This window comes from Botryllus schlosseri, chromosome 1, assembly GCF_051294905.1.
Source record: "Botryllus schlosseri isolate E-star chromosome 1, Bs_hap1, whole genome shotgun sequence".
In the NCBI taxonomy this organism is placed as follows: Eukaryota; Metazoa; Chordata; class Ascidiacea; order Stolidobranchia; family Styelidae; genus Botryllus; species Botryllus schlosseri.
In genome coordinates, this window is record NC_137236.1 from 22,083,406 (window position 1) to 22,103,844 (window position 20,439).

The window sequence follows — 20,439 nt, forward strand, 5'->3', positions numbered from 1 at the left end:
CCACTAAGATACACAATATTTCCAAGGTGACAAATATGATCCGATCGTGCTTGTGATATTGCAACAATTCAACCTTTCTTTATTATTCACAAAGACTGAGTGTGAAATTTTCACTACACTTAAGAAGTTGCTAATTTGGAGAATGTTTCACTTTAGGGTCCTTTTTGAGCGACCAACAGACATTTTCCATTTACTCGAGTTGTAAATCAGGATTCCTAACTCCTCCAGCAACCTACGGTAACAGTATCATGCCAAACCCACTATCACAGCTATTCACATAGCTATCGAAAGTAGCCCTACGATGAAAACGTCGTTTCTCATGATCGAAAGTGAGATATCCTCTCAATTATCAACCATGATAAAAGTTCCGAATATTTTGATTTCAAGTCCCAAAGCCTACGTAGGATCATTTAATTTGTGTCGATGGACTTACTTTACGATCTGAATCACCTTCGATTTCAAAATCTTCATCATTAGGCCTGCTATCCCTATGACCTTCATCTTGATTCAAATTATGTAGCGATAGGAGTTTAAAGTTACACCAGATAAGCTGAATGGGGCATTTGAATAATAGCTGTTAGTAAACGTAATATTTATTTATTTTTGCCATATCCTGCAGATTCATCAAACATGTGTCTGAAATATCCTCGGATGATTACGTCCTCCAACCAAAAATGGATGAAAGCATCAGCCTAGATCGATACGAGTACTTTAAACTGAGAGACGAGTACCTTCTTAATAATTCAATTAGGCCCTTAGCTATATAACTTATCATATGATAAAATTGTGGATTTCTATACGGTATGGAAAAGTGATATGGAAAAATTCATGAAAATTTACATATTTTCAGCATATGACATAGCAAAAAATCTTGACGTAATAGAAGGAAACCAGCGGAACATTTGGAACCAGAAGCCAAAATTAGCCTAAATCAAGTGAAAAATCAAAGTCAACAATTCTTTGTTCGGAAATGACGCTTGTGTAACTAAGTTGGTTACAGTATTTTTATTTGTAGCAATTGCACTGTTGAACTACTAATTTGCTTCTGAGACAAATACGGTCGAGCATGGCTCATTTTGGAAATCTGTTGGATTATCTCTAGTCAATGAGATGTGGCGTCATGCCAAAATGTGCTGACCACGGACACACACCATAGCAGGGGTGGGCAAACTGCGAATCGCGTGCCGCATTCGGCTCTTTCAGCCTTTGATTGCGGTTCTTTATTGATTTCACTCGTGTTTCGCCATTTTGCAAATAGGTCTAACCTCATTATAAATTGATGCATTCTGGCGCGAATTAACAATGTGCATTTTGTTTACGTATCGTTTCTTTTCTTGTGATTTACCGTAATTTTCCGTCAGAATTTACACGCCATTTTAAGGGTGCGTATTATACATGGGGGCGCACTATATCCGGAAAATTACGGTACACAAAATTTAGGGGAAGGTGGCACTGTGGCTAGAACTTAGCAATTGAACTCTCGAATCGAGTTCACATAAACATTTTACTCACAACAATGGTGCCTGGTCATCAATCAATGATAAATCTGAACTTGTTTATTGCAAATTCCTACACTAGTTCATCCCAACGGTCCTTGTGCATGTTTTCCAGTAAAACTATTCGGACTGATCTTAACATGAATTCAAACCAAAGGTCGGCAGAGTCACATGATCAAGTCATATTTCAGCACGTCTCGCTCATTGGCTACAGTACCCAACACAGTGACCTTGGATATGTAAGAACTATCGCAGGATTTTTGCAATCAATTCAACAAATATTACACATACATATCAACAGATAGCTCTAGGCACCAGGTCGACAGGATGAACGCTTTTCCCCAGATCTGACACTCATAGTCTTTGAATCCAGTATGTATATTTCCATATGTTTTCAGGTCACCAAGCAGCACAAACAATTTTCCCCAGATCTGACAGCCAAGGTTCTTGACTCCAATGTGAGCAGTATGTGTATCCACACGTCTTTTTGAGTGACCGATCAGATTATACTCTTTGTCAATGACCCAGCATTCATGATTTTTTAAGCCAGTGTGGGATAGCATATGTTTTTGAAACAAAGGCTTTTCCACAGTTCCCACATTCGGTATTTCTATCATCAATGTGGAATCGCAGGTGAGTTTTCAATTCGTCATGACGATGGAAGCTCTTTTCACACATCGAGCAGATCATCTTCGTCAGTTTTCAGGATTATCTATAAATCACGTTATTTCTTCGAGTATCACACATCAACCGCTCTCTGCTTGAAAACAAGTATTTAACGATAGCTTGAAATTCATGAGCTATTACGTAATGGTAGAATTTTTATATTATAGCAACCCTGTCTGAAATACAGAAGAAATTAACAAGAACGATTGTATGATCTATTATTATCAGTTCAGTAGAAGTTTTAGGCATTGTAATGATCGGCAACCAGACAATCCCGATGAGTAGTTCCTAATAGATATTTCGCACTTATTTTCGAGATCACAATTACATTTCAGATTCACTTTCGGTTATTTCTTGCGGATAGATCATTTAGGACGTTCATGTTTCAACAGGATCGTACCATAGATTTCAGCACCTAGACTTGTTAATTTACTAAGACAATTCATCAAATGCAAAATGTTCAACGATGCTTGATGATTCGAAAAGTTCCATGAATGGGCATGTACTAAAAATAAGCTGTAAGTAAAATGTAAAAACAACATGAAAACACTCACATTCTGCTACACAAACAGATAAGTTAATATGGTGGCAGAGTAAATGAACGACTTTTTCGAGAAACAACATATGTCAATGGGTATTTCAGTCATTTCAGGGCTAATTCTAATTTAACAATTTATCACATATAAAATGTTTTATGATGCTTGACAAAACAAACACCTCTTCGATTATACAATCGAATTCGAAGTAACCAAGTCTAAGTTATGGCGAATGTAAATGCCGCTTTTCCTCAATTCACTTGTTCGTAACCTTTAATAGCCAGGATTACCCTTACAATATTGTGAAAGCCATCGAGGGCGGGGGGAGTCATTACACACTCATAACACTCATCCTTTACAGTAAAGAGTGGTTTCGCCATCTTTTGGAAATTTGATGCAAATAGAACATTTGGGACGTTCAGATTTCAACTTGACAGTCTAATAGAATTCAGCTCCATGACATTGAACCGTAAAGTTACTCTTTGACATTCATTCGCTTGTGATTCCGATAAAGTTTGTTCTCATGCGCTTTCAAGTTACTGAGCCTCGTAAACGCTTTTCCGAATATCTGACATGTATAGTTTTCAACTCCGGTATGTGCATTCACATGTCTTTTTTCATGTCACTATGCCGGGTAAACGCTTTTCGACAGACCTGCTACTGGTAATTTTAGACTCCAGTATGAGTATTTCCATGTGTTTTCAAGTGACCAAGCCGGCTAAATACTTTTCCGCAGGTCTGACATGCATATTTTTTGACTCCGGTATGTATATGCCCATGTGTTTTCAAGTACCTGAGCTGACTTAAAGCTTTCCCTCATATCTGACATGCATAGTTTTTGACGCCAGTATGTGTATTTCCATGTCTTCTCAAGTCACCAAGCTGGGTAAACGCTTTCGCACAGATCTGACACTCATAGTTTTCAACACCAGCATGCTTATGTCTGTGCCTTTCTAAGTCACTAATACCAGTGACTGCTTTTCCGCAGATCTGACATGTGTAGTTTATGGCTCCAATATGTGTATTTATGTGTCTTTTCAAGTGACCAAGCTGGGTAAAAGCTTTTCCGCAGATCTCACATGCCATGTTTCTCACTCCAATATGTGTATTTCCACGTCTTTTCCAGCTACCAAGATGACTAAAAGCTTTTCCGCAGATCTGACAATCATAGTTTCTGACTCTGGTATGTGTATTACCATGTACTTTCAAGTTACTGAGCCATTTAAACTCTTTTCCGCAGATCTGACATACATAGTTTATGACTCCGGTATGCGTATTTCCATGTGTTTTCATGTCATCAAGCCGGGTAAACGCTCTCCCGCAAATCTGACATTCATAGTCTTTGACTCCGGTATGTGTATTCTCATGTGTTTTCAAGTTACCAGGCTGACTAAACGCTTTTCCGCATATCTCGCACTCATAGTTTTTGACTCCAGTATGTATATATCCGTGTGTTTTCAACTCCCCAAGCTGCACAAATGATTTAGCACAGATTTGACAATTATAGTTTTTCACTCCAGTATGTGCATTCCAATGTCTTTTCAAGTCACCAAGCTGGGCAAATGCTTTTCCACAGATCTGACATACATATTGTTTGACTCCAACATGTGTATGTCCATGTCTTTTCAAGTTGCCAGCATGGGTAAATGCTTTTCCGCAGATCTGACATTCATAGTTTTTGAGTCCAGTATGTGCATGACCACGTGTTTTCAAGTTACCGAGATGATTGAATGATTTTCCACAAATCTGACATACATAGTTTTGGACTCCAGCATGTGTGTGACCATGTCTTTTCAAGCTATCAGGATGATTGAATGATTTTCCACAGATCTGGCACTCATAGTTTTTGATTCCTGTATGTGTATGAAAATGTATTTTCAAGGTACTTAATGACTGAATGATTTTCCACAGATCTGACACTCGTGGATTTTGACTCCAGTATGTGCATGACCATGTGCTTTTAAATTACCGAGATGACTGAACCATTTTCCACATATCTGACACTCATAGTTTTTGACTCCCATATGTGTATTTCCATGTCTGTTCAAGTTACCAAGCTGGGTGAACGGTTTATCACATATCCGACACTTATATACTTGGATTCGTCTATGTGCATTCTCGTGTGTTTTCAAGTCACTTGGATGATTAAAAGTTTTCGCACAAATCTCACATTTATAGTTTTTGACTCCGGTATGTGTATTCATATGTGTTTTCAAGTCACCAACTAGACTAAACGTTTTTCCACAGATCTCACATTCATGGTTCCTCGGTGTAGTGTCTTTTTGTGTGTTTTTGAGTCATTGAATCGCATAAACGATATTCCACAGATCTGGCGCTCATGGTCTTTGAGTCCAGTGTGAGTTATAGTGTGTTTCGCTAAATATGTCATCCTAGCGAAGGACATCCCACACATCTCACATTTATAATATTTTCCTTCAGTGCATGTGTCCCTGTTTCTATTCAAGTTGCCGCTTTTCAATCCAGTTGATGATAGTTTATGTTCTTTCAGTGTATATAATGCAGCAAAAGCTTTCCCGCAGATATCACATTCGGTACTTTTATCTTTAGGGTGAAATCGCAGGTGAGTTTTCATTTCGTCATGATTGCGGAAGCTCTTTCCACTGATCGAGCACATCTTCTCTTCTGGATTATCTGAAACTATTTCTTCAAGAATCACACATCAACAGTTCTCTGCTTGAAATCGAACATTCAACGATAGCTTGGAATGAGCTATAGCATTTAAATTCTTGTATTGTAGCAACCCAGTCTGTAACACAGAAAATAACTTAGCAATATCGGATCAGTTTCAAAACGTACATAGTTTAGCAGATGCAAGAAAATCAAACACACAGCAAATGTCTAGCAATATAGTTAAATTTTTAGACCTCGTAGAGATCGATAAGCAGACAATTCCCGCAGTCGTACATTAGACAAGTCATTCCTGACCGACAAGATAGCGTATTGCTGAAGCGTCCGGCTGCTTGATCGGTAGATCGTGTGTTCAAACCCCACCCGGGTTAGACCAGAGAACTGATTAATACCACAGGCGTCCAGGACTTCCCTGCCTGGCGATCATGAATTAGGGGGATAGCATGGAGGGTGATGCAAGACTTAGCAAGTTCTACAAGGCTATATCTGTAACTCCTCTGCCTACTAGTGGCATATGCATATCATGCACTCATGGTATGCATAGGCACAGATCGTCTGTATGTATATAATGATTCAGCGTATATGCCGCAAAAACATTAACGACAAGAATAAACTATGTCCTTTTCCTTAACATGTCCTTTCATGAACTATTTTAGATAAAAGGGCCACTTTGTTCTTGACCATCATGCAAACTTCATATCGCATTTGACAGGTTAGACTTGTCCGATGTATAGTCCTACATATCTTGAAGCTACAGTATCTACTCTATAATAGAAAATCAATTATCTTGGACTGATAAGCAATTATCAGCATCAATAGTTGGCATAAATTCTAAGATGAGAATGGATGTTCAAGTCCCTAATTCTCTAGATGCAGGACTGTCTGGACTCTACCGCTACCGCGGTGGATATACACCTGTTTGGACACTTAAGGCCGTATCAGACGAGGCGATGTCGGCGATGCGTTAGTGTTTGTTTTATCATTTCTGCCATCGGCGTAATCGCCACCGATTTTATTTGGCAGTATCAATTAACTCGGCGCCATCGCCGGCGATGAGAGAAGTGGAAGATGCGCTTATGCATATCCATTTATAAACCAGTGCCGAGACTCGAATAGCGTCACTTTTGCTCAAGCCGTTTGGCGGACGGGTCTTCTGGCAAGGCATTGCGAAACGAATTACTGCGATGTAGTACTAAATTATTGAGCTGCTTAACTTACCCAGTATAGGCTATCGGATGCACCCACCACCTTCGAGTTGCACCAGCACGCGCACATTCTTCAGCAGCTATCATGGCAGTCAAAACTCGTGCTGCTTTCAATTTATTTCACCTAACATTACAAATACCATGCTACCATGGTTCCGAGATGGTTTCATTCGACAAGACATTGTAGCATGACCACATTGGACAGGCATTATAACCATCGGCATCGCCTCGTCTGATATGGCCTTAAGAGACATGTCTCAGCTACTGCAGGAATAATGATACCGGCCGGCATGAAAATTTTTGAAAAACCTGCGGCAATTTTGAGAAGTAAGATGAGAATAAGGATCCATATTTTATCAACAAAAGAGCCATATGTGCCTTGCGAGCCATAGGTTCCCGACCACTGCGACAAATTCTTTCCCACAGGTCCGAAATTCTGCTTTTCTCTGTTTTATGTGGAATCGAAGTCGAATTTTAATTCCGCCATTACTATTGAAGCTTTTCAACAAATTGAATACATCTTAACAAAACATCACTTTCCAATCATGCCCGAATGTATAGTGATGATTTTCCACGCGTTAACATCTTGAGAAAGGCCTGTGATAGAGTTTTGATTTACAGACGGCCGATAAGTATTACAACTTTGCCAAAATGTTCCATAGCGCCCAGCACACTTCTTCCGATAGGGAATTGTATGTAGCCCGCAACTTTGATCAAATTAAAGTAACAGTGCATGACGATTTTAATCATTATACACCTCCATACTGTCAGATTGTCACTGAAGATTAGTGATCAGTTCTCAGTACAATAATTCATCACGTTTTGCGCAAAATACCATGATTTGCCAAAACATGTTGGCTAGGGACAGACCTACCAAAAGTGAGTTTATGTATAGCCTGCAGCTATAATCGACCAACCCCCCCCCCCCAGCATTCCCAGAAACATCGGTAGCTCTGGGTAGTTCAATTGACATATTGATATGCCTAATGATTATTCATATCACGATTTACCTCAGTTTGTCTCTTAAGTAAACAGGTTCAGGAGTTTTTCGCTGCAGCTTCAAGGGTTCATCAAACCAAACAAGTTTAAAGAGCACTGTAGTGCAGTGTTGTAGCACTATGATTTACATGTGATCTGAATGAAACAAAATCTTATAAAGGAACGAAATTGTTGACAAGACGCACCGAGTGTATGACAGAAATACACACAGAATTCATCATAATCAATCGATTTCAAAGCGAAACAGAATAAAAATGATATGTGCTGATGCTAACTGTTTATCATCACATCAACACAGTGGATAGCGGTCAATGATGTGCTTATCTCCTGTATCACAAATCATATGGGGATCCATTTCACGTCGTGTTTGTAAGGATGCTGGATGCTGCATACTGCAGGAAATAGGAGATACTACTAGCGTGTAAAGCTGGCAAAACATCATATCAGATTATATATATCAGATCTTGCTATTGTAGCGCTTTGATCTACCATTAATTTGAACAAATTGAAATCTCATGAAGGGGCGAAAATGTAGAGGTAATGGATGGCATAAAAGACATATTTACCAAAGGGCTACAACAATATAACTTGAAACGAAATGGAAAATGATACGCGCAGACTGCTGATAACCAAAGAATATGATAGAGGATAATGCACGTGCAGCTTAAAATTCGAGTGAAATAAACTATATTTTAGCTCATCACACTGTGATATAAGGATATCCACATCAAACTGCTCTTATTAACAGACCCAACGTGATTATTGAAACTGGTTCATGCAGTGGAAACCAAATTTTTCAGGTACTAATCATAGGATATAATTGAAATATGGAAACAAGAAAACCATTTTCACAATTAGGAGAAAAAACAAAGTACACTGAAATTTTTTTTGATATGTGGAAGAGGCTTAATGACACAAAGACACAAGCACATCACTATTTCTACAATCTCAGTCTCGGAATTAAGCAGCCTGTATGGTGATTCAAACATATATTCGCTATTTACTTATAAAGATTTGATCACAGTACTTGATCATAGTGATATGGTGGCAGAGTGAATGGAGGACTCATTCGAGTAACAGCATATTTTAATATAGGGTGTTTCTGGCTATGGTACTGTGTCATGTCCCAGATCATTATCACAAGATGAAATAGATTTGCGTTTTGCTAGTGCTTTGCTCATTTTTGTCCTAAATTTATGTATCAGCAGTAATGCAAACACTGTTATGCAAAAACAGTTCTTTAGCTGGACAACACAAACGATTCAAAGATTTTGAATACAAAAAGCTAACGATGTTATAGGACTAAAAAATTCCGGGACACTGGATCATTCTGGTGTTCGCGAAAATGTGCTTTTAAACTGGAGTGACTTTCTAGAGATATCCCACGATAAATTGTCATCTCCGGCAATAATATTTACACATACTCCTAAAATACTAGTAGGTAAACGCTTGTCCAAGGGTCCAACTCGAAGAGTTTCTGACTCCAGTATGTATATTCTCGTGTCTTTTCAGGTGTTCCATCAAAGCAAATGCTCTTTCGCAGATCAGACATGCATAGTTTTTGAATCGGTATGTGTATTTCCATGTCTTCTTAAAGAACCAAGATGAATAAAAGTTTTCCCGCAGATCTGACATTCATAGTTTTTGTGTCCAGTATGTGTATGATCATGTGATTTTATGTGACCTAATTGACTGAATGATTTTCCACAGATCTGACACTCATAGTTTTTTATTCCAGTATGTGTATGACCATGCGTTTTCAAAGTACAGAGATGACTGAATGATTTTCCACATATCTGACAATCATAGTTTTTGATTGCAGTATGTGTATGACCATGTGTTTTCAAGTTACCGAGATGATTGAATGATTTTCCGCATATCTGACAATCATAGTTTTTGACTCCAGTATGTGTATTTCCATGTCTTTTCAAGTTACTAGGATGATTGAATGATTTTCCACAGATTGGACACTCATAGTTTTTGACTCCCGTATGCATATGACCATGTATTTTCAAGGTACTTGAATGACTGAATGATTTTCCACATATCTGACAATCATAGTTTTTGACTCCAGTATGTGTATGTACATGTATTTTCAAGTGGCCAAGCTTAATAAAAGCTTTTCCGCAGATCTGACATGCATAGTTTTTACGTCCAGTATGTACATTCTCATGTGTTTTCAAACTACCAAGACATCTAAACACCTTTCCGCAGATCTGACATTCATAGCTTTTGGCTCCAGTATGTGTATTCTCATGAATTTTCAACTGACCGAGCTGACTAAACGATTTTCCACAGATCAGGCATGCAAATTGTTTGACTCCGGTATGTATATGTACATGTCTTTTCAAGTAACCAGTATGGTTAAAAGCTTTTCTGCAGATCGGACATGCATAGAGTTTGACTTCAGCATGAGTCATCTCATGTGTTTTCAAGTTACTGCGTCGAATAAACGCTTTTCCACAGATCAGACACTCATGTTTTTTGACTTCAAGGTGAGAGCTAATGTGTTCCGATAAATATGTCTTCCTACGGAAACACTTTCCACAAATCTCACATTCATAGTTTTTCATTCCAGTGTGAATATGCAAGTGGTGTGTTAAATGTGCCGGTCTAGAGAAGGACTTTCCACAAGTCCCACAGTCATAGCTTTTAAATCTAGTATGTGTATTCCGATGTGTATTGTAGTTACTGAGCTCAGTAAACCATCTGCCACAGATATCACATTCATGGTTTTTCACTCCAGTGTGTGTGTTCCAATGTATTTTCAATTTACTGATTCCAGTAAACGTTATGCCACAGATATCGCATTCATGGTTTTTGGAACCAGTGCGAGCTGTTCGATGAGCTTCCAATGCAGCCATTACATTGAAGGCTTTCCCACAGCCATCAAATTCATCTTTTCTTTCTTCAATATAGGATTGGCGGTGAGTTTTCATTTCGCCATAACCATTGACCCATTTCCCACGGATCCAACAAGTCTTTCTAGACATTCTTCCAGGTTACTTCTTCAAGCATTACACATCAACAGTTCTTTGCCCAATCACGAATATTCTACCGTTGCATTATATAAGCTATTGCATAGTATGTCCAGTCTAAAAAACAATATCATCAGAGAAAACATTGATCAATGCCGAATAAGTTTGATGATGAATAAAATACAATAAATTCCAGAACCACCAACATATCAAATATTGATAGGCGTTTCCTCGAATAGACGAAGACATTTCGGTATTGTAATGATCTGTAAGTCTGGACATAATGATTCAAGTAGTCAAATCTGAATCGAGTATTAATTCAATTGATTCGAGTCGAGCAGTAAAAGACGATCTTTTCGAGTACACAAATTATACGCGTCTCACCACTGAAAGTTGATTTATCAATGAAAATTATAATTTTGATACTAATTTTCACTGTTGAAGCCTCGAAACATTGATTGGCGGTATCGTAGCATACAAACATATAGTACAAATCTACAAAGCTTACTACACGTACAACATTTCCGAAAAGTCATGGCTATCCCGCAACATTGTCACCAAGTGGAATGAAATCGTTATGGGCCGAAAAATTACCAAAGCTTTGACGTATTACATTCTGTTATGTTACGGGTGACACTCAATTACTTGACTCAACTCGTAGCAGATTATGTGATTCGAAATCGAATCACTCAGGTACTCGATTCTGCGCAGCCCAAATGATCAGTGACCGGACAACATTCTTATGAAGTAATCAATAGACTTTCCCCTGCGCTGCAGTTGTGGACAATCAAAAATACCGGAACAGTGAGACCTTGGAGGGATCTTGTGGCTTGGCAAAAATAAATAAAATTTTCAGAATAGATCTTCGATGACCAAATTTTCATTTCTGTACCTGTTGGAAGTTGCCGATGCATATGCTGATACGATGGTCATTAGGGTTGTACAAAATTTGGAAAATGATCCATTGTAATGTCTCATTCTATAGATTATGATTAAAAAAGAAGCCTGCAATAAGCTCACAGGAAACTTGTTAAGATTGAGGAATGCGTTTTAAAGTAGCTGAAAAGTGGGCATGTGACTGACCATAGAGCCGTGAGAAGACTAGTAATCACGAAACCTCAGTTCCTACAATGTCATTCTGTTTTGCGATGTCACTGTCGAACAATCATGACATAACCATTGCTAATCATTATAGAATTACCGGCATTGTCTCTAAACGATAGTAGATTGATAGCAGCCAAAGCCTGCGAGGCTGGCGACACGATAGTTCAGGCCAGCAACACGATATCTTGCGCACGAGGCCTGATACAGATGAAATTGATCAGGCAAATGGTTATGTTGTGCGCACCAGGCCTGATGGAGATGCGACTGTTTACACAAGCGATCAGATCTTGCGCATTTTTATGATCAGATCATATTTTCCTAACCGTTTTTCTGTGTGTCTCTCTTATTGGCTATTGGCTTGGCAAATCAGGCTGAGTAGCACACCAGGCAGGCGCGTAGCCAGCCGAAAAATACGGAAGGGGTTTTAAAATAGAAGGGCGGGGTTTCGATGTTTTGCGAATTTACTTAATATAGCGTCAATTCATTAGGGTTAAGTACATGCGTAAATGACGATTATACATTATACAATCTCCTCGTGTTCGCGATTATACGCGTTTGATAAGCTTGTCGACGAGTCCGGAAGTACTGTTAATTAGCGACTCCCTGATCTGCCGTCAACAATTAAATACCTGCGCTTATCAAAGCGTCGAACAATTAAATACGCGCGCTCATCAACGCAGCCTCGACGACTATTTGCGCAAGTCGAAATGTCCGAGTTTTTTGGGAATATGTGCCATAATGACGCCGATTTCAGGTGCTTCAAACCTGTCCTATTTTATAACTCAAGTCGATACACATATTCTGATGGTTATGTTTAAATACTAGCGGAGATATATTACGCACGCGTCGCACATGTTTACGGAAATTCGATGTTTTTCAGTTTCGCGATGTCACTCTTTAATCACAATCGCTAATCAGCATACAATCAACGGCATGGTCTCCAAGCCATCGAGAGATAGGAGCCAAACCATGCTAGGCCCGAGACGCGATAGTTAGGCTAGCGATGATCTATTGATATATCGTTCGTATTAGGCCTATTGTAGATGCGATTGTGTAGGCCAACCAATGATATCGTGCGCTTACCAATGCGTCGAACAACTAAATACACGCGCTTAGCAATGCGTCTTAAGTCTTACATAGCCTCTGCGACGATTTGCGCAATTCAAAATGTACGAGTTTTTATGGAATACGGGCTATAATGACGCCGATTTCAGGTGGTTCAAACCTTACCTCTTTGTAGCCTTGACACACAGCTGTTGATGGTTATGTTCAAGTATTAACGGAAATCAATTACGCATGTACGTTAGGGTTGTCCAAAATTTGAAAAATTTCGAAAATGCTGCGTTGTAATGTCTTATTCTATAGATTATTGATTAAAAACATCAACAAGCCTGAAAGAAGCTCTCAGGAACGTCGTTAAGATTTCTTACAAAGCGTTTGAAAGTAGCCGTCTGCATGTGGGCGGGGAATCGATGAAGTGGGCGGGCAATCACGAACCTAGAATTTTGATTGGTTGGAACCTGTAATAATAAGCTACTGATTGGCTGAAATACTGATTTTGTGATCATTGCTGGTCACGATTTCGTTCTACTCTGTTGTGTTGGTTTGCAGCCATTTCTGTTCGTGGCATTGGCGATATGGTAAATTGACGTTGTTAATGCTGCCATCGACAACAGCATAACGATCCAGTAATATATTTTCTACCTGAACACTGTGTATAACAGTTTTGTTACTTTTTGCACAGGAGCTTGGCCAATTAAGATAAGAATGAACTAGATGCATGCATCGTGCTACCTTCGAGCCTTCTAAAACATACCAGTTGACAACGACTGTAACTCATAAATTGCAAACCAGTAGTCAATTTCTCCTTATGGCTTGTTATGGTAAGTCGACGTCTCTCTCTAAAACGAACGCATATTACACTTTTTATTCAAGATTTAACAAAGGCAAAAATGCTATTTACAAAAGGCATCATTAAAAAGTATATCGCAGGGTCAGTGTTGCAGATCACTGGCCTTTGATAAGAGTAGACTTCCTGCTGTCTCCAAAAATCTTCCTATGCTGTTCCACAGCTTGAAGCAAACTGTCTCTTTGCTGTTCATTGTCAGTCAAGATTGCAGCATAGTCTGTGCTTAGCTTGACACCTCTTTCTGCGGCATCATTAACGACTTTGACAGAACTAACGTAGCAATTCATTTTATTGAATGAATCTGAAAAGTGCCAATCATCAACCGGTTGACGCAGCCAATCCCCAGAGCATTCAAAAACTTCAAATATGTACCACGACTGGGGCCCAATAAGGTCAGACAACGTACTGTCCTTGTTGATCTGTATAGTTGCATTCAATGAGGGTGGGCCCCTTCTGAAACTGGAAGTTCGCTCTACTTGCAGGAGCGCCTTTGCCATATTTTCCCGGGTTTCCTTGCTTTCCGTCGGTGAAAACAAGGCGTATACAGCGGTTTCCTCAACAATATACCAGTCGTGCTTCAAAAGCTTTCGTGAAGCAGCTGTGGAAACTTGCTCATCATATTCCTTATAACTCAACATGTGCTGAACGAATCTCAAGTCATTACCAGCTGCATCACGACCAATGCTTGAATCCACCCACGCAGGGATATAAAAGAGAACCAAAAATAAATTGAAGCGGCGCAGCAGTTCAACTTCTTCAGATTTGTAATCTAATTGGTCGGCCCACATGAACATCTTTTGAGCATACAGAATTGTACCCATCCATCTCGCATGGTGTGCTGCACCAGGTTTGTGATGACGTATATCTTCATCTGCACCGAGAAGAGCAAGAGCATTAGTCACACATTGCTTGTAGTCATCCCGTGTGAAAAAATCTTTTCTGTTCAACAGTAGCTTGAACTTATCAACTATCATTGCAGCTCGTTCAGCAAAACATAGAGGAATAGTCAGAGTCTTGAATTGCTGTTCCCTGTCAAGACTGCTCCAGTTCCTTTTAAGGTGGGCAAACCATGCATTCTCTGGTCCAGTTGTGGCCTTTCCAAATAAAGATTTCCAAACGTCTTTCACTACCAGCTCATACACATGGTGCCGACATGCATGGTAGAACACCTTCCTTCCTAGAAGGTCTTCAAGAATCTTTGCCGCACCCTTCTTCCAGCCGCTGTTGCTTGCTGTAGTGTCAAAAACCAAAGCTGGTACAGCATCTTTTATATTCCAACTTTCAATTATGTTGAAAGTGGTTTCTGCTTGCGTCTGACCTGCAGCATTTTGCATCTTTTGAATGCCAAGTAGTTTTCCTTCTGAGTATTGAGGATGACAAGATAGGACAATTGACAGAGCCTCATACCGATTTCCTAATCTATCCTCTGTGAGCTTTCCATCCCAATGAATAGCAACATGTTGAGGTTTATTTTCTGCAAATTTTTCTGAAATATCCTTGGAAATTTCAAGACGATTTGTTTCCCTGGCTCTCTTTGTCGAAGATCTTGACAGAGAGAACATTGCTATGTCACCGCCACAAGCCGTAATAAATGTGTTGCCTTGTTGTCTGTTATTTGCAATCGATCCAGAGCTTGGGACACATGGGTATTATTCATAATATTTTTAGGTGCCATCAGCTTAATGGCTGTCGAGGTGCCAAGACCAACATCAGCATCATAATCAGAACTTGAACTCAAACTATCACCCTCTTTTGAAGATGAAGAAGATGCTAAAACAACATAGTCATCACTTGAGTCATGTTGAATGTTTTTAACAGTTCTATCCGCCATGGTTGCTGTTTTCTTTTCGATGTCTTTAGCGAGAATCTTGTCTCTTCCCAACATTATGCATTTGCGAGATTGCTGTTGATCTTCATAGAATGCAATGTCTTCGAGCTTTCTATCGTGTGATAGATAAATGTCATTTTGTATTATTGCTATCGCATCTGTACTTCCAATATCCCACAACTTGTCCAAATCTTCCGTGAATTTTTTCCTCTTACCCTTGGGATCACTTTCCCGTTTCATGGTCGCCTTCAGAAAAATATATTTTTTGTTCAGTTTTTCAAGTAATTTCACCGCATTTCCTTTAAGTATTGTGGCAATTCTCGCCATTTGCCACACTGTCATGACATCATGAACCACCACATTACATAGCTCACGAGTAGGGGTTGACTGAGGGCAATGGTCTTTCAGATGCAGAAAGTAACTCATTACTTCTCGCAAGGTTGGTAATCTCGAGCCACAGATGTAATCGCAAGCATATCCGACCAAGTAATGCTCAGATCGAGATCTTGTTCTTCTCTGTGGCAAGTGCACAGTCTTCCGCCGTTTTGCCTCTGCCATGACAGTAATATTTTTGCCTTCTATCATAAATTACAGCTACGCCTAAAACATTTAAGTAACAAGTGTTACATTACGACTATTAACTCACCAACCCACAATGCCCTTGTACATAACCACAACCACTACTAACAAAATCGACCTCATCAGAACAGAAAATGCTGCTGCAACTAAAACATTGAGCAAGGAACAAGTGTTGCATTACAACTATTGATGCATCAACCCACAATGCGCTTTACAAATTCCCGTCTCTACTAACAGACTCGACCTCCGCAAAACAGAAACTACTGCTACAACTGATACATTCGAAGAACCACTGTTACATTACTACTATTGACTCATCAAACCACAACACGCTTTTACAGTATTACAGCCGTCACCAACAGACTCAGCAGCAGCAAAACCTACTCCTTCTGTCAAACACGGTGAAGCACCCAAATCAGAGCTGACAGCCGCCGTCATCATTGAAGCATAACCGATTACCCAATCAAGAATCGTGGTTTCGTCATTGCCCGCCTAGTTGCAATTTCGCCGTCGGTGGCCCGCCCACTCTTTGGCAGCTACTTTCAAACGCTTTGTAAGAAATCTTAACGACGTTCCTGAGAGCTTCTTTCAGGCTTGTTGATGTTTTTATTCAATAATCTATAGAATAAGACATTACAACGCAGCATTTTCGAAATTTTTCAAATTTTGGACAACCCTAATGTACGTACGCACGCGTCGCATATGTTCGCGCACATTAGATGTAATTCAGTTTCGAGAAGTCACTCTTTAATCACAATCGCTAATCAGCATATACTTAACGACCATTTTATCCGAGCCATCGGGAAATATGAGCTAAAGCATGGTAGGCTCGAGACGCGGTAGTTAGACTAGCGATATCTTTCGTATACTAGGCCGCTTGCAGATGCGGTTGTGTAGGTCAGCTATGATATCGTGCACACCGGGCCTATAGCAGATGAGATTATTCAAGCCAGCGGAACTAGGCTTGTTGGAGAAGCGACAAATCAGGCTAGCAACTATTGCCGAGCACGCGGCAATGAATGACCTAATTTCGCAATCATCTCAGCGGATGATCGTGTCGCGTTACATTGTGCAGTGCATCGCGGACGGACGGTAATTGGCTACACGCCTTTCGCTAAATGGCCGCACTCAACACTGATAATACGACTTACGACTTATTGAATTGCAACCGACCATTAGCGTCAGAACGATCATTTCAAAAGAAAGGGGTTTCGCGTTTAAGAAGGGGGTTTCACGCTTCTAAAGGAGGGGGTACCGACCCCCGAAACCCCCCCTCTGGCTACGCGCCTGACACCAGGCATAATCCTATTTTGATCTTGAGGGGTTTCTTATGAAATCCGTAAATGCCCCAGTCTGATCTTAAAAGTTTCGGGTTAAAATGCATTCAGAGTTAACTGAATTGCAGTGCTCTGCCGACAGGAAAGGCACTAGTATCCATACACAACATGTGTATATGCAGAAGAATAACTTGCTATTGATACCGCATATTTCACAAATCAAACTGGGATCTCTTTCAGGTCGTCTTTGTAAGGATGCTCCATACTTCTGCAATCGGGAGATATTACCAGCGAAAAGCAGGCAGAACACCATATAAGACCATGAGGAGCTTCCAATTGCAGCGCTATGATTTACTAGTGATCTGAACGAAACCGCATATCATGAAGGAGTGAAAATGTCAACAAGTTGCTTGAAATGGATGGCAGAAACAAACACATATTTACAAGATAGCCACAAGACTACAATTTGACACGGAATTGAAACTGATATGCACAGACTAATAATTACTAGAAAATATGGCACTGGATAAAGTACTCGCAGCTTAAAATGTTTCTGTGATAAATTATGATACGAGCTCATCATACTGCGATACAAAAATTTGAACAAACTGATCTCTTAACAACACCTCCAGCGCAATTTACCATATTATAACGTAATTTTATAAATATAGTACACTGTAATGTATAATACGCACCCTTAAAATGGCATGTAAATTCTGGGATCAAGCATGTAGGGCAGGGGTGTCAAACTCAACTTCGGACACGGGTCGGATTCAAAAGTTTTAATTCCAATACGTTACCTCCAAATCCATACATTTGTTCTTCACTGGAATGCTATATTATCTACCTACGATATAGAAAATAGTATTATATATTATATCACGGATTATGTGGGCCACAGTTCAAGTCATTTCCGTATTTCGAGAAAATGACAGGAGTCACGTCGAGACACTAGAAAATCGTGACTCGAATCAAGTCATGACAACCCCGATGCTGAGGCTGACTGATTGTAATCACATCATCACATTGCATAGCGATCAATGATGTGCGTATCACAAATCATGCGGGGATCCATTTCATGTCGCCTTTTGTAAGGATGCTAGATACTGTTGGAAATAGGAGATACTACTAGCGAAAAAAAGCTGGCGTAACAACATATCAGACAACAGAGAGCTTGATATTGTAGCGCTCTGATCCACCATTAATTTGAACAAATTGAACTCTCACGAGGAGTTGAAATGTCGACCGATTGCATGAAATGGATGGCAAAAAACACATATTCATAAAATGGCTACAGCAATACAACATGAAACGAAATTGAAAATGATGTGCGCAGACTGCTAATTACCAAACATTAGGACAAAGGATGATGCACGCCCAGCTTAAAATTAAAGTGAAATAAACTATAGTATCAGCCCATCACACTGTATTACAAAGATTCCAAAATCCATAACAAACTGCTCTGAACAACAGACCAAGCGCAATTATTGAAACTGATTCATGCAGTGAGAACCAAATTTTTCAGGTACTAATCATGTGCCATAATTGAAATGTGTAAACAGGAAAATCATTTTAATACAGAAACAATTAGGCGAGAAAAACAAAGAATACCGAAAATATTTTGTGGTAGCGATGAATGGATATGTGCGAGAAGCTTAGTGACACGAAGATACAAGCACATCACTATTTCTGCAATCTCAGTACAGTAATCATGCAGCCTGTAAGGTAATCCAAACATATGTTCACTATTTACTAGCAAAGATTTGATCACAATACTTAATCATGGTGATATGGTGGCAGAGTGAATGGAGGACTCATCAAGTAAAAGGATATTTTAATATAGCGTGTTTCTGTCGATGTTACTTTATCATGACCCAGATCATCATCGTGAAACAAACTAGACTTGTGTTTCGCTAGTCCTTTGATCATTTTTGAGTTGTCCTAAATTTATGTATCAGCAATAACATTCATCATCTTAATGCAACAACTGTTCTTTAGCTTGACAACACGAAAGATTCGAAACACTTCATACAGATGAACGAAAGATTTGAGAGTCCGACAATTCATTGAATATAAAATGCTAACGATGCATATACGATTCAAAAATTCCAGGACACTGGATCATTCAGGTGTTCACAAAAGTGTGCTTTTTGAGGGAATGGATTTCTTGAGATATTCCATGATTAATTGCCATCACCTGCATGAATATTCACACATACTTCTAAAATACCGGAAAGTAAACGCTTTTCTACGGGTCTAACTAGGACAGTTTGTGACTCCAGTATGTGCATTCTCATGTGTTTACAGGTGATCTATCAAAGCATATGCTTTTCCGCAGATCAGACATGCATAGTTTTTGACTCCGGTATGCGTATTTCCATGTCTTTTTAAAGCTTTCAAGGTACCTAAATGATTGAATGATTTTCCACATATCTGACACTTCTAGATTTTGATTCCGGTATGTGTATGACCATGCCTTTTCAAGTTACCGAGACGGCTGAAAGATTTTTCACAGATCTGACATTCGTAGTTTTGACTCCAGTATGGGTATTACCATGTGTTTTCAAGGACCTTAATTGACTGAATGATTTTCCACAGATCTGACACTCATAGTTTTTTATTCCAGTATGTGTATGACCATGTGTTTTCAAGTTACCGAGATGATTGAATGATTTTCCACATATCTGACAATCATAGTTTTTGACTCCAGTATGTGTATGACCATGTGTTGTCAAGTTACTTAAATGACTGAATGATTTTCCACATATCTGACAATCGTAGTTTTTGACTCCAGTATGTGTATGACCATGTCTTTTCAAGTTACCTAAATGATTGAATGACTTTCCACAGATCTGGCACTCATAGTTTTTGACACCAGTATGCGTATGACCATGTATTTTCAAGGTACCTAATTGACTGAATGATTTCCCACATATCTGACACTCGTGGTTTTTGACTCCAGTATGTGTATGAATATGTAGTTTCGAAGTCTTTGGAGAGACATATATTAGGGTTGGAGGTGGGTTAGGGCCAAAGTTGGGGTTACGGTATCCCAAGATTATTGTTGGGGGAGGGGGTATTAGGGAAGAGGAAGGAGGGATATTAGGGTTGGATGTGGGTTAGGGTCAAAGTTGGGGTTAGGGTATCCCAAGATGAGGGTTGGGGAAGGGGGATATTAGGGTTGGGGGAGGGGTGTAAGAGTTGGATGTGGGT

General features: G+C 39.5%; 2 protein-coding genes and 1 pseudogene across 2 annotated transcripts in view; all 3 read right to left on the minus strand.

Annotated features, from left to right (window-relative positions):
- Positions 1-12,879, minus strand: part of LOC145434049 (uncharacterized) — a 38,859-nt gene extending 25,980 nt beyond the window's left edge. The window contains exon 1 of the mRNA XM_080311335.1: positions 7,563-12,879. Within this exon, the coding sequence (XP_080167461.1) occupies positions 9,096-10,544 (1,449 nt within the window). The 5' untranslated portion in view covers positions 10,545-12,879 and the 3' untranslated portion in view covers positions 7,563-9,095. The remainder of the gene's footprint in view (positions 1-7,562) is intronic.
- Positions 1,323-6,512, minus strand: LOC145437968 (uncharacterized). The gene is made up of 2 exons (XM_080315338.1): positions 6,382-6,512; positions 1,323-4,655 (listed from the first exon to the last, which is right to left on the minus strand). Exons 1-2 carry the CDS (start codon positions 6,510-6,512, stop codon positions 3,515-3,517), a joined length of 1,272 nt encoding a protein of 423 aa, XP_080171464.1. The 3' UTR covers positions 1,323-3,514.
- A 667-nt stretch (positions 12,880-13,546) lies between the features above and the next one.
- Positions 13,547-20,345, minus strand: LOC145437973 (uncharacterized; annotated as a pseudogene).
- Positions 20,346-20,439: the final 94 nt, after the last annotated feature.

What these genes read in the sequence shown, in the direction of transcription:
- LOC145437968 (XM_080315338.1), bottom strand. Translation starts at nt 6,512, where the DNA reads ATGCCTTGCCAGAAGACCCGTCCGCCAAACGGCTTGAGCAAAAGTGAC. An exon ending in ATCGCCGGCGATGGCGCCGA is followed by an intron (nt 4,656 to 6,381) that starts GTTAATTGATAC and finishes GTAATTTAAAAG; the next exon opens with CACATGGTCATGCACATACT.